The sequence below is a fragment of the Chiloscyllium punctatum genome, chromosome 8 (genome assembly GCF_047496795.1).
Source record: "Chiloscyllium punctatum isolate Juve2018m chromosome 8, sChiPun1.3, whole genome shotgun sequence".
NCBI lineage: Eukaryota > Metazoa > Chordata > Chondrichthyes > Orectolobiformes > Hemiscylliidae > Chiloscyllium > Chiloscyllium punctatum.
This window is the reverse complement of record NC_092746.1, coordinates 119,359,046-119,373,735: the sequence shown is the minus strand read 5'-3', so window position 1 is coordinate 119,373,735 and position 14,690 is coordinate 119,359,046. Positions and strand designations below refer to the sequence as shown.

General features: G+C 44.7%; 1 protein-coding gene across 1 annotated transcript in view; it reads left to right on the top strand.

The window, feature by feature from the left end:
* LOC140480853 (vasoactive intestinal polypeptide receptor-like) overlaps nucleotides 1-14,690 on the top strand; it is a 96,878-nt gene that overhangs the window by 51,077 nt on the left and 31,111 nt on the right. The window contains exon 7 of the mRNA XM_072576358.1: nucleotides 8,311-8,464. Coding sequence (XP_072432459.1) covers nucleotides 8,311-8,464 — 154 coding nt within the window. The remainder of the gene's footprint in view (nucleotides 1-8,310; nucleotides 8,465-14,690) is intronic.

Genomic DNA, 14,690 nt, shown 5'->3' with positions numbered 1-14,690 from the left:
AAGCCGCTGTGTAGTATGTCACTGAGGAGGAGATCTACATGAATAGCAAATTACGGAGTGGTCTCACTGCAGGTTAAAACGCACAGGGCAGAGAATGAATGGACGAGCACAGAGTAGTCCATGAAACCCCTGAGGTGGGTTTATAAGAACAGACTGCTCTTCGAAGTTCCAGTCCCTTCCCCTAGCTGCATGTGATCAGTCCAACATCTTGCTAACATCTCCCAACCCACTGTGGAATTGATTCAGCCTGTCTTGTGTTTGTGAGGCTGGGTGTTTCTGGACCTGTTCTAGTTTGGTGACCAGAACTGATGGCAGTAATCCATTGTCCCAACACTTACTGGAAAATCATACCATATAGTCAGCGTTGTTTAGATGCTAATGGCAGGATTTATTTCTCGAAGTTTTTCCGTTAGAATCGCAAGGAGGCAATAAAGCAACTTCCCCAATGCTGGCGCCTTTACAGAAATTAATAAAATGAAAGCTAGAAAGGGAGATAGAAACTAGAGAAGGCCATTCAGCCCCTCTAGTATATTCCTCCATTCAATTCCTGATGAAGGGCTTATGCTCGAAACACCAAATCTCCTGTTCTTCGGACGCTGCCTGACCGGCTGTGCTTTTCCAGCAGTACACTCTTCGCCACCTCCATTCAATGGTTGGTCGTTACCTTAACTCCGCCTACCCACTTTGCATCCACATCCTTCAAAACCCCAACGTAACCGCGGTGAGGAAATTACTTCTGTCTCAAAGAGATGAGCCTCGAAAGTTGATGGATGGGGCTAAGAGCTCTGTGTATATTTTTAAGATGAAGGTTAGATAGATTTTTGTTAGGCAAGGGACTGAAAGGTTACTAGGGGTAGGTGGAATTCAAAAGGCACTCTTAAAACCATTGGACCTGATTAGATTAGATTCCCTACTGCATGGAGACAGGCCCTTTAACCCAACAAGTCTACACTGATCCACCCTGACCCATTTTTCTACCCTATGTTTACCCCTGACTAATGCACCTAACACTGGGCAATTTAGCATGGCCGATTCACATAGGAATACAAGAAGGCCATTCAGCCCAAAACTGGTCTATCATTCAATTGGTTTAATATGATGTGTTTCTCCACTAGGAGTGTTTTCAGTGAGCGAGTGCAGAAACTAACAGCCTGTCCACCACATAGAGAACTAAATTCATTAACCAATAAATGTTCTATTGGTTAGTGGTTGGTGAAGGGCAAAATAGGAGAGGTTGAGGTTGTTGTCCTCAGAACAGAGAAGGCTGAGGAGCGACACAGTTGACGTATTTAAAATTACGAGGGGTAGTGAAACAGTAGAGAGGAGTAGCCTGTTTCCTATGGCACAGGGTTCAAAATCCAGGGATGATAGGGTCATACAGCGCCAATACAGACCATTCGGTCCAACCAGTCCATACTGATCATAATCCCAAACTAAACAAGTCCTGCCTGCCTACTCCTGGCCCATATCCGTCCAAACCTTTCCTATTTATGTCCTTATTTAAGTGTTTTTAAAATATAACTGTGCCCACGTCAACGACTTCTTCAGGACATTCATTCCACATGTGAACCACTCTCTGTGTACAGGAAAGTTGCCCCTCATGATGTTTTTAAATCCTTCGCCTCTTATCTTAAAAATATGTCCCCTAATCTTGTGATCCCCCACCCTAAGGAAAAGACAACTACCATTGACTTTACCTATATCCCTCATTATTTTATAAACTTCTATCCGATTGCCTGTCAACCTCCTATGCACCAGTGAAAAAGGGTCCCTGCCTATCCAGCCTTTCCTTACCATAGACTCAAGCTTAGTGGCAGAAGGATTAGAGGGGACATGAGGAAAAATCCTTTTTTTTTTATGCGGAGGGTGGTGGGTGTCTGGAATTCGCTGCCTGAGTTGGTGATGGAGGCTGAGACCCTAAACCCTTTCGAGAAGTACTTGGATATGCACCTTAAGTTGCAGGGCTATGAGCTGTGGGCAGAAAGATGGAATTGGAAAGGGCATCTGGGTGTCTTTGGGTCGGCATGGACAAAATGGGTCAAATGGCCCCCTTCTGTGCTATCATTTCTCTGGTGCTAAGAGTGGAGTTCCTGGCCTATGTGTTTTTTTTTAATGAGGGTAGGAGGAAGGGGGTGCTGTTGGCTCTTTGGAACCATCGGTGAAGATGGTTATCCTCTTTCTTTTCTACCTGCAGTTCAGGAGATATCAAAGAGGTGGTTATCAGATATCTTCTGATCTCGAGAGGTGTACAGAGAGAGTATGGGGAGAAAGTGGGTACAGGGTATTGAGTTGAATGATCCCTTTGAATGGTAGCTTTGATGTGGAGGAGCCAGTGTTGGACTGGGGTGGACAAAGTCAGAAGTCACACAATGCCAAGTTATAGTCCAACATGAAATCACAAGCTTTCGGAGAGCTGCTCCTTCATCAGGTGACTAAGGAGCAGTGCTCCTAAAACGTGTCATTACAACTAAACCTGATTTGGAGCCAGTGTTGGTCTGGAGTGTACAAAGTTAAAAATCACATAACACCGGGTTATAGTCCAACAGATTTATTTGGAAGCACTAGCTTTTAAAGCGCTGCTTCTTTATCAGGGATTTTTAACTTAGACTAAACCTGTTGGCCTATAACTTGATGTCATGTGACTTCTGTCATTGAATGGTGGAACAGGCTCAAAGGGCCGAATGGCCTATTTCCAGTTTCTGTGAAGGGTGACACCACTGACGATGCAGGAATACTTCAGTACTGCACTGAAGCAAAAGGTTTTGAACCCACAGCCTTCTAACTCAAAGGTAAGTACACTACCAACTGAGCTGATCATGCTAGGCAACCTCCCGGTCTCCATTTCTTGGTATCTTCGGATTTTCCATTTTTTATAATTGATTTTGTTTTGAGACCTCCAGTCCCCACCTTTTGACAATCTGCTTTCAGAGCCAACTCCACATTGCCAAAGCCTGTTGGCTAAAAAGCTTGAATCTTTTCTTTATCCAGGCAGTCACTTTGACCTGCAAGTATCATTGGAACCACAGCCTCATTATCTTTCTCCTGGCGAGCTCCGAGCAGCATAAAGACGTGAATTAAATAACGAGCAAAGCGGATAAGAGGGCATGCTCCTTGGCAGAGGATGCACAAAGCAGTTAATAATTGGCCTCGAGTAACAGCTTTCTGGTCAATATGTCAAAACCAAAGTGAATCTCTTTATTCAAGCTGAAACCATATTGAGAGCATCAGAATTTCTGAGCGTGATGTGTGAGTTAAAGAAGTAGGCCTTAGTTGTTTATCTTGACAATGACAATTGACAGCATAAACACAGAATTGTCCACCTCCCCACTCTGCTCACTGGCCAACTTTCCCTGTTCACTTTTTATTTGCTTGCATTGTTCAAGCACAAATCAAACTGGGGGGATTGAGATAATCTCACACCACTTTTGATGGAGATCATTCAGCCCAACGCTACTTTTGCTAGCAATCTGACCCAAGTTATCCAATTAGTCCCACACCCCAGCTCTTATCCCCGAACCTGGAATTCTTTTCTTGCCCTTTTTTTTCTTGTACATTTCCAAATCGCTTTGAAGGTGACAGTTGAGTCTTCTTTGACAGTCCTATCATGCAGCACATTCCACATCATAACATTTCTCTGCACATAGAGTGCTCATCTCCCCTTTATTTATTTGCCAGCAGTCCAATCTGTGTGCCATCTTAATTGCTGATCCCTCTCTGCCAGTGGACACTGTCTTTTCATTGACAGATCTTTTATGCTTTTGGATGCCTCCATTAAGTCGCACACAAATGTCTCAGCTGCAAGAAGAATGTCATCGTAAAGATGGTTTTTATTTTCTGTAGTTTTGATTGTGGACTGAAATTGGGGGGAAAAAAAGGCTGGTTTTACAAAAAAAAACCACACCAGGATTGTGGAAAGGATTGCTGTACATTTTTGAAACCAGTTATTGAAACTCATTGTAATTTGTTTGCTCAAGCAGAGCGGCGCACACACACAGTAGATGGACCAACGCCAGAAGGTGTGGAGGAGGCAAGGGGAGCCCAGCTAAAAGGGCCGATTGTTTTGTGGAGGTGTGACCAGTTGTGGATGACAAAGGCCATCAATCTGATCAGGATTCTCTGATTGGCTCCAGGGAAACTGAACAGCTTGTGGGTGTGAATGATACTAGCAGAAGCCTTCAGAGCTCTGGAACACGAGATGGTTTCTCTATCCAGCAAAATATCTAAATCCCAAAGAAAGCTCATTTAGTTGGGGTCATGGAGTTGTACAGCATAGACATAGACCCCGCAGTCCAACCAGTCCATGTCGACCATAGTCCCAAACTAAGTTAGTCCCACCTTTGGCACATATCCCTCCAAATGTTTCATATTCATGAAGTTACCCAAATGCCTTTTAAATGTTGTAACTCTACCCACATCCATCACTTTCTCTGGAAGTACATTCCACACACGAACCATTGCAAAAAAGTTGCCCCTTATGTTTTTTTTTATCTTTCCCCTTTCACCCTAAAAAATGTGCCCCCTAGTCTTGAAATCCCCCACCCTAGGGGAAAGATGCCTGTCATTCATGTTTTCTACACCCGTCATGATTTTACAACCCTCTATAAGGTCCCCCCCCCCCAACCTCCTACACCCGTGAAAAAAGTCCCAACCTCTCCTCATAACTCAAACCCTCCATTCCCAACAACATCCTGGTAAATTTCTTCTGAACCCTCCCCACCTTGATAAAGCCTTCCTATATTTCTCCCCCACCAGTTGTTGTAGGCTGTGGCATTTTAACACTAATGAAAAGACTTTGCAGTTTATGTCTATGCCTCCTGCAAAGAAATGAAAAATAAACACTAGAGAAGAGAGATTTGAAGAAGAGCAAGTTCCTAGCAAGCAAAAGGATCATCTCAGCCATTCCTATGAACTGGGGCCATTGATTTACTTTCCCAGTTTCTGTCCTTAACCACCCCCACCACCCCCCCCCCCCAACCTATAATATCAATGTTATTTTGTCTGTCTGTGAATGCAGAGGCAGAGTTTATACAGGAATGTTAACACATAGCCTTATACATTGACCGTTCACAGTTGTTTACTTATGATTTAAAATCTACTTACTTCTGATAAATGAATAGTTGTTGTTAAGGACAGAAACCTGTCCCATGTTTGAGTCTGCAAGGCAGGTAATTTGAGGAATATTGTGAACTGGGAAAATATTCAATTTCTGTGACAAATTCCAAAAATAGCTTAATTTCCAATGCAGGACCTTAGTAAGGCATGATACTATTGTATAAGACTATAGGGGCAATAATAGATCAGAAGGCCCCTGGTGCTAATGGGGAAGTACAATTTCTAATGAACAACAACACTAAGCAAAATACACTAAGCAAAATACAGTAAACAATCTTCTATGCTTCTTCTTGTTCTTCTGTAGATCAGTTGAAAGCACACTTGCTTTTAGTTAAAGTCTTATTGCAGAGATTTGTGAAGACAAGTAAATGCAGGATGGAGTGTCAGATGGGCTGCATTTCAGACAGGGGATTTATGTTTACAAAAGTATGGCATATTTTTCACCTGTTTCAATGGGTCTTATTGTCTGGAGTTGTTATTTCTCAGCTGAGCGCATTATGAATGTTTGGTTGAGTTCCAAAAACATTAGATCCACTATCTCATTGAGGGATTGTGGTCGTTTTGTGCTCGAAGTTTGACCATTTTAAAAGGGTCTTCAAAAGTTTTTGGTCTTTGTGGTTTCAAAATGTATATTTGCTTTTACAACAAATAGCCACTTGAAAGGAATGATAATGGGACTTTTTTAAAATATGTGTGCTTGCGTTTTAAAGTGCTAATCCTATTAGATTGTTAAGCATTTTGGCTCATTGAATGCTATGCTTTATTGTGCCTGAAACATCAATTTCCTGCTCCTCAGATGCTGTGCTTTCCCAGCACCACTCTAATCTTGACTCTTAATCTCCAGCATCTGCAGTACCTACTTTTGCCTTTATTGTGAGGGAAATTGAAGGCAGTAATAGTGAGGTTAAGCTATAGTTCTACGGGGTATTGATGAGACCCCATTGATGAAGGGTTTATGCCCGAAACTTCGATTCCCCTGCTTCTCAGATGCTGCCTGACCTGCTGTGCTTTTCTAGCACCACACTCTCGGCTCTGATATACAGCATCTGCAGTCCTCACTTTCTCCAACTGTGTTGGAAACATTTCCGAGAAGGTTTACTGGACTAATACCTGGAATGAGTGGATTGCCTTATGAGGAAAGACTAGACAGGCTGGGCCTGTATCCTCTGAAGTTTAGAAGAATTAGAGGTGACTTAATTGAAACCCATAAGATCCTGAGAGGTCTTGACCATATGGGATGGATGGTTTCTCTTGTGGGAGAATCGAGAACGAGGGGTTATCCAGTAAAATACCTAAAACCCAAAGTCATTCCTCACTCCTGAAGAAGGGCTCATGCCCGAAACGTCGATTCTCCTGTTCCTTGGATGATGCCTGACCTGCTGTGCTTTTCCAGCAACACATTTTCAGCTCATGTCTTTGTTAAGCCTGTCTCAGGATGGATGCATTGTCCCAGTCAAGCTGCTATCCCTCTTCGTCTGTGTGTATGGGTACTAGTGATTTGGTCATGGAGATATGGGTCGTGTGTTTTGGTGGCTAATTAGTGCTCATGTATTCTGGTGGCTAGTTCCCTGCCCATCTGTCCAATGTGATGTTTGTTGCAGTATTTGCAGGGTATTTTGTATATAATGATCATTCTGCTGGCTGTGGATATGGGGTCCTTTAAATTCATCAGTAGTTATTTTAGTGTGTAGTAAGTTTGTGGGCTATCATAATGACTAGGAGCCGGAGTAGTCACCTAGACATGACCAATAATCACTGGTGTCACCCGAAATGTTGTTTTTTTTTGTTTTGTTTTTTTTTCCCTGCTCCTTGGATGCTGCTTGATCTGTGTTTTTCCAGCACCACACACTTGACAACAATCACTAGTACCCATACACACAGACGAAGAGGGACAGCAGTTCGTTTGGGACAATGCATCCATCCTGGGACAGGCTAAGCAAAGACATGCGCAGGAATTCCGAGAGGCCTGGCATTCCAAACGGAACTCCATTAAAAAAACATAGATCTGGACCCCATCTACTAACCTTTCAGAATCCGAACTGGAAGCGGTATCACCTACCACAACAGACCAAGGCACACAAATAGCAAGTGGGACAGGAAACCAACGCTTCACTGACAATGTTACCTAGCGTGGTGACGAAACATCTGATAACAAACCCAGCAACTCAGCAAGCAAAACGATGACCTGAAAGTGATACATTTCCAAGTCAGGATGGTGAGTGGTTCAAAGAGGAACTTGAAGGTGGTGGTGTTCCCAAGTATCTGCTGCCTTAGTCCTTCTGAGTGTTAGAGGTTGTGATTTGGAAGGTGCTGTGGGAGGACCCTAAGTAATTTGCCACAGTGAAACCTGTGGAGTGTACACACTGCTGTTGCTCAGCGTTGGTGGTGGACAGTGTGGGTGTTGTGATTTGGTGCCAATCAAGTAGGCTGCTTTGTATTGGATGGTGTCAGGTTTCTTGAGTGTTGTTGGAGCTGCACCCATCCAGGCAAGTGGGGAGTATTCCATCACCCTCCTGACTTGTAGGTGGTGGACAGGATTTTGGGAGTCAGGAAATTAGTTACCTGATGCTGTATTCCTAGCCTCTGCTCTTGTAGCCAAGTCTTAATGTGGCAAGTCCAGTTCAGTTTCTGGTCAATGTTGACCTCCAGGATGTTGTTAGTGGGTGGATTCAGTGATGGTAACGGCATTGACTGAGTGACAATGATTAGATTGTCTTGTCTTGTGTTGAGATGGTCATTTCTTGGCGCTTTTGTGGCCTGAATGTGACTTGCCACTACTCAGCTCAAGCTCAGAGTCTGGAGGGAATGTCATCAATGGTTGAGCCTGGGAGTGGGGTGAAGAATTCAGTGATGGAAATGGTGTTGAACATGAAGGGGAAATGGTTCGATTCTCTCTTGTTGGAGGCCCTTGCTTTCTGGCACTTGAATAGAAAACAAATACTGTGGATGCTGGAAACGTAGAATAGACACAAAGACTGCTGGAGAAACTGGCAGAATCACTGGAGAAAGAAACAGTTAACATTTTGCGTGGGGAATGACACATTCTGCAGAGTTGTTGTATCAGTCTTGCAATGTGAACTGTGTTTCTCTCTCCTTAGACCTGCTGATTTTCTCCAGCATTCTCTTGTCATTGCCAGGCACTTGGTTGGCCCAGATGTTGCATCATTCAATTGTAATGTGTTTCTCTGTTCACCCCAGGATGGTTGTAAAACAGCAGTGGTGTTCTTTCAATACTGCATCATGGCGAATTTCTTCTGGCTCCTGGTGGAAGGTCTCTACTTGCACACGTTACTGATTATTTCGTTCTTCTCAGAGAGAAAGTACTTCTGGTGGTATATTCTAATCGGCTGGGGTAAGGCTGGTACATGTGTCTGTCAAACATTTCTGGCTGTCATTTATCATTTGGTCATAGTCCTACCTTTGTCTATGTCTGTGTGTGTGTTAAATACTTCAAGAGCACAGGGGTCTTTATTAAAATGTTAATAAGTCAGAATTGTTCTGGAGAAGCTACTTGGTCTTCTGCAGTCATTGTTTTTACCTTTAGGTAAAGAGCTCATTCACCATTATACCATCAAGGTCTACATGCAACCCCAAACCCACACCAACACAGCTAACTGTTCACTGTCTTCTGCATCTCCAGAGAAATGCAAAGGATAAAGGATGGACAGGACTGGCAGCTTAATGTCCCAGGATGCAAGTGCTACAGGAAGAATAGAAAGGGAGGCAAGAGAGGAGGGAGAGTGGCATTTTTGATAAGGGATAGCATTACTGCTGTGCTGAGGGAGGATATTCCCAGAAATACATCCAGGGAAGTTATTTGGGTGGAATTGAGAAATAAGAAAGGGATGATCATCTTATTGGGATTGTATTATAGGCCCCCTAATAGGAAGAGGGAAATAGAGAAACAAATTTGTAAGGAGATCTCAGTTATCTGTAAGAATAATAGGGTAGTTATGGTAGGGGATTTTAAATTTCCAAACATTGACTGGGACTGCCATCATGTTAAGGGTTTCGATGGAGAGGAATTTGTTAAGTGCGTACAAGACCATTTTCTGAGTCGGTTTGTGGATGTACCAACTATAGAAGGTGCAAAACCTGACCTCCTCTTGGGAAATAAGGCAGGGCAGGTGACTGAGGTGTCAGTGGGGGAGTACTTTGGGGCCAGCTACCATAATTCTATTACTTTCAAAATAGTGATGGAAAAGGATAAGCCAGATCTAACAGTTGAAGTTCTAAATTGGAGGAAAAACGTTTGAAAGCTGATTGGGCGCAGATGTTGGCAGGTAAAGGGATGACTGGAAAATGGGAATAAGAAATGAGAAAACATCAGACAGTATATTCCTGTCAGGGTGAAAAGGAAGGCTGGTAGGTGTAGGGAATGCTGGATGACTAGAGAAATTGAGGGTTTGGTTAAGAAAAAGGAAGCATACGTCAGGTATAGATAGGAGAAATCGAGTGAATCCTTAGAGTATAAAGGCAGTAAGAGAATACTTAAGAGGGAAATCAGGAGGGCAAAAGGGGACATGAGATAGCTTTGGCAAATAGAGTTAAGGAGAATCCAAAGGGTTTTTATAAATACATTTTAAGGACAAAAGGGTAACTAGGGAGAGAATAGGGCCCCTCAAAGATCAGCAAGGTGGCCTTTGTGAGGAGCTGTAGGAGATGGGGGAGATACTAAATGAATATTTTACATCAGTATTTACTGTGGAAAAGGACATTGAAGATATAGAATGTAGGGAACTAGATGGTGACATCTTGAAAAATGTCCATATTACAGATGAGGAAGTGCTGGATGTCTTGAAATGCATAAAGGTGGATAAATCCCCAGGACCTGATCAGGTGTACCCGAGAACTCTGTGGGAAGCTAGATAAGTGATTGCTGGGCCTCTTGCTGAGATATTTGTATCATCAATAGTCACAGGTAAAGTGCTGGAAGACTGGAGGTTGGCTAACGTGGTGCAACTGTTTAAGAAAGATGGTAAAGACAAACCAGGGAACTATAGACCAATGAACCTGACCTCAGTGGTGGGTAAGTTGTTGGAGGGAATCCTGAGGGACAGGATGCACATGTATTTGGAAAGGCAAGGACTGATTAGGGATAGTCAACATGGCTTTTTGCATGGGAAATCATGTCTCACGAACTTGATTGAGTTTTTTTGAAAAAGTGATGAGGGCAGAGTGGTAGATGTGAGCTATATGGACTTCAGTAAGGTGTTCAACAAGGTTCCCCATGGGAGACTGGTGAGTACGGTTAGATCTCATGGAATACAGGGAGAACTAGCCATTTGGATACAGAACTGGCTCAAAGGTAGAAGACAGAGGGTGGTGGTGGAGGGTTGTTTTTCAGACTGGAGGCCTGTGACCAGTGGAGTGCCACAAGGATTGGTGCTGGGTCCTCTACTTTTCATCATTTATATGAATGATTTGGATATTAGCATGGGAGGTAGAGTTAGTAAGTTGGCTATGTAGACCAAAGGGGTAGCCATGGGCACACGTATGGGCCCCAGCTATGCCTGTCTCTTTGTTGGCTATGTAGAACACTTGATCTTCCGTAATTACACCGGCACCACTCCCCACCTCTTCCTCCGCTACATTGATGACTGCATTGGCGCCACCTCGTGCTTCCGTGAGGAGGTTGAGCAATTCATCAACTTCGCCAACACATTCCACCCTGACCTTAAATTTACCTGGACTATCTCTGACACCTCTCTCCCCTTCCTGGACTTCTCCATCTCCATTAGTGATGACCAACTTGACACTGACATTTTTTACAAACCCACCGACTCCCATAGCTACCTGGATTACACCTCTTCCCACCCTATCTCTTGCAAAATGCCATCCCGTATTCCCAATTTCTCCGCCTCCGCCGTATCTGCTCCCAGGAGGACCAGTTCCACCATAGGACACACCAAATGGCCTCCTTCTTTAGAGACCGCAATTTCCCTTCCCACGTGGTTAAAGATGCCCTCCAACGCATCTCGTCCACATCCCGCACCTCCGCCCTCAGACCCCACCCCTCCAACCGTAACAAGGACAGAACACCCCTGGTGCTCACCTTCCACCCTACAAACCTTTGCATCAACCAAATCATCCACCGACATTTCCGCCACCTCCAAAAAGACCCCACCACCAGGGATATATTTCCCTCCCCATCCCTTTCCGCCTTCCGCAAAGACCGTTCCCTCCGTGACTACCTGGTCAGGTCCACACCCCCCTACGACCCACCCTCCCATTCTGGCACTTTCCCCTGCCACCGCAGGAACTGTAAAACCTGTGCCCACACCTCCTCCCTCACCTCTATCCAAGGCCCTAAAGGAGCCTTCCACATCCATCAAAGTTTCACCTGCACATCCACCAATATCATTTATTGTATCCGTTGCTCCCGATGTGGTCTCCTTTACATTGGGGAGACTGGGCGCCTCCTAGCAGAGCGCTTTAGGGAACATCACCGAGACACCCGCACCAATCAACCAAACCGCCCCGTGGCCCAACATTTCAACTCTCCCTCCCACTCTGCTGAGGACATGGAGGTCCTGGGCCTCCTTCACCGCCGCTCCCTCACCACCAGACGCCTGGAGGAAGAACGCCTCATCTTCCGCCTTGGAACATTTCAACCCCAGGGCATCAATGTGGATTTCAACAGCTTCCTCATTTCCCCTTCCCCCACCTCATCCTAGTTTCAAACTTCCAGCTCAGTAACTGTCTCCTTGACTTGTCCGGACTTGTCCGACCTGCCTATCTTCTTTTCCACCTATCCACTCCATCCTCTCCTCCTTGACCTATCACCTTCATCCCCTCCCCCACTCACCCATTGTACTCTATGCTACTCTCTCCCCACCCCCACCCTCCTCTAGCTTATCTCTCCACACTTCAGGCTCACTGCCTTTATTCCTGATGAAGGGCTTTTGGCCGAAACGTCGATTTCGCTGCTCGTTGGATGCTGCCTGAACTGCTGTGCTCTTCCAGCACGGTGGCACAGTGGTTAGCACTGCTGCCTCACAGCGCCTGAGACCCGGGTTCAATTCCTGCCTCAGGCGACTGACTGTGTGGAGTTTGCACGTTCTCCCCGTGTCTGCGTGGGTTTCCTCCGGGTGCTCCGGTTTCCTCCCACAGTCCAAACATGTGCAGGCCAGGTGAATTGGCAATGCTAAATTGCCCATAGTGTTAGGTAAGGGGTAAATGTAGATGTAGGGGTATGGGTGGGTTACGCTTCGGCGGGATGGTGTGGACTTGTTGGGCCGAAGGGTCTGTTTCCACACTGTAAGTAATCTAATCAAATCTAATCTAATCTAATCCAGTATTTGGTTTTCAGCATCTGCAGTCATTGTTGTTACCTTAGTAAGTTTGCAGATGACCTCAAAATTGGAAATGTAGTGGATAACGAAGAAGGTTACCTCTGATTACAATGGGATCTGGACCAGATGGGCTAATGGGCTAAGGAGTGGCAGATAATTCAGATAAATGCGAGGTGCTGCATTTTGGGAAAGCAAATCTTAGCAGGACTTATACACTTAATGGTAAAGTCCTAGGGAGTGTTGCTGAACAAAGAGACCTTGGGTGCAGGTTCATAGCTCCTTGAAAGTGGAGTCGCAGGTAGATAGGATAGTGAAGAAGGCGTTTGGTATGCTTTCCTTTATTGGTCAGAGTTTTGAGTATATGTTGTGGCTGTACAGGACGTTGGTTAGGCCAGTTTTGGAATATTGCCAGCAAATCTGATCTCCTTCCTATTGGAAGGATGTTGTGAAACTTGAAAGGGTTCAGAAAAGATTTATAAGGATGTTGGCGTCTAGATTAGAGTGGTGCTGGAAAAGCACAGCAGTTCAGGCAACCTCCGAGGAGCAGTAAAATGACGTTTCAGGCAAAAGCCCTTCATCAGGAATACCTAATGAAGGGCTTTTGCCCGAAACATCGATTTTACTGCTCCTCGGAGGCTGCCTGAACTGCTGTGCTTTTCCAGCACCTCCCTAATCTAGACTCTGGTTTCCAGCATCTGCAGTCATTGTTTTTACCCTTATAAGGATGTTGCCAGGGTTGGACGATTTGAGCTATAGGGAGAGGCTGAATAGGCTGGGGCTGTTTTCACTGGAACGTTGAAGGCTGAGGGGTGACCTCATTGAGATTTAGAAAATAATGAGGGGCATGGATAGGATAAATAGATAAACTCTTTTCCCTGGGGGGGCAAGTCCAGAACTAGAGGGTATAGATTTAGGGTGAGAGGGGAAAGATATAAAAGGGACCGGGGCAAAGTTTTCATGCAGAGGATGGTGTGTGTATGCAATGAGCTGCCAGAGGAAGTGGTGGAGGCTGATAGAATTGCATTATTTTAAAAAAGCATCTGGTTGGGTATGGAGGGATATAAGCCAAGTGCTGGCAAATGGAACTAGATTAGGTTGGGATATCTGGTCGGCGTGGATGAGTTGGATCGTGCAATACATCTCTGCCTGTAAGACTAATCATCGGAAGGAATTTCCACCTCCCCATTATTAACCGTGATAGACAAAGTATGGAGGGCTCTCTTAAGCCAGCACAAAGAATGCCCTACTAGATAGAGACCATTCAGCCCCTCAAACCTGTTCTGCCACTTCATACCATCATGGCTGATCTCACCTCAGCCTGAACTCCACTTTCCTACCTGCTCTCCAAGAGGCAAAGGGGTGGCCCCTGATCCTAATTTTAGGGTACAAAGGAGTAGTTGTGGTAGTGGGGGAGCATTTTGGTGATAGTGACCATAATTCAGGAAAATTTAAAGTCGTCATGGACAAGGATATTAATGAACTGGAAGTAAAGGTTCTGAATTGGGGAAAAGCTGATTTTAATAAGACAGGGTCTGGCCAAAGAGCACTAGGAGCAGGTACTTGCAGGATAATCCACATCAGTGGGCAATGCTTGAAAGGACAGTAGTAAGAGTGAAGGGCCAACATGTTCCTATGAAGGTCAATGGTGAGATCCAGAGAAGGCCAAAGAATCCTGGATATCAAAGGATGTGCAGGATTGGATACATGGGGAAAATAAAAGGAAGCTTATGACAGATACCAAAAGCTCAAAGCAGCAGATATCCTACAGGAATGCAGAAAGTACAGGGAGTTGCTTCATAAAGAAATTAAGGGAGCAAAGAGGTGACATGAAGTAATATTGGTGGGTAACGTTCAGGAACATCCAAAGGTGTTTTATAGGGGTACCGGGAGTAAAAGAGGAACCAAAAAATAAATGTAAGACCAATCAGGGACCAAAGTGGCAATTTGTGTGTGGAGTCAATGACATCGCTGAGGTTTTAAAAAATACTTTGCATCTGTATTTATTGTAGAGGGTACAATGTATATAGAGTATCGGGTAGGGAGACTGTGATATACTTGACAGAATTAACAGCAAGAGACATTAGGTATCGCAGTTTCAGCAGTGGGTAAACCCCAGGCCCAGATGAGATATATCTACGGTTTCTGTAAGAGGCAAGGATGAAGTTTGATGTGGCCTTGACATTAACTTTCAAATCCTCTCTTGCTTCAGGAGAGGTACCAGAGGACTGGAGAATGGCCACATGGAAAATGGTAGGACTAAACCAGGAAACTACAGGTCAGGGA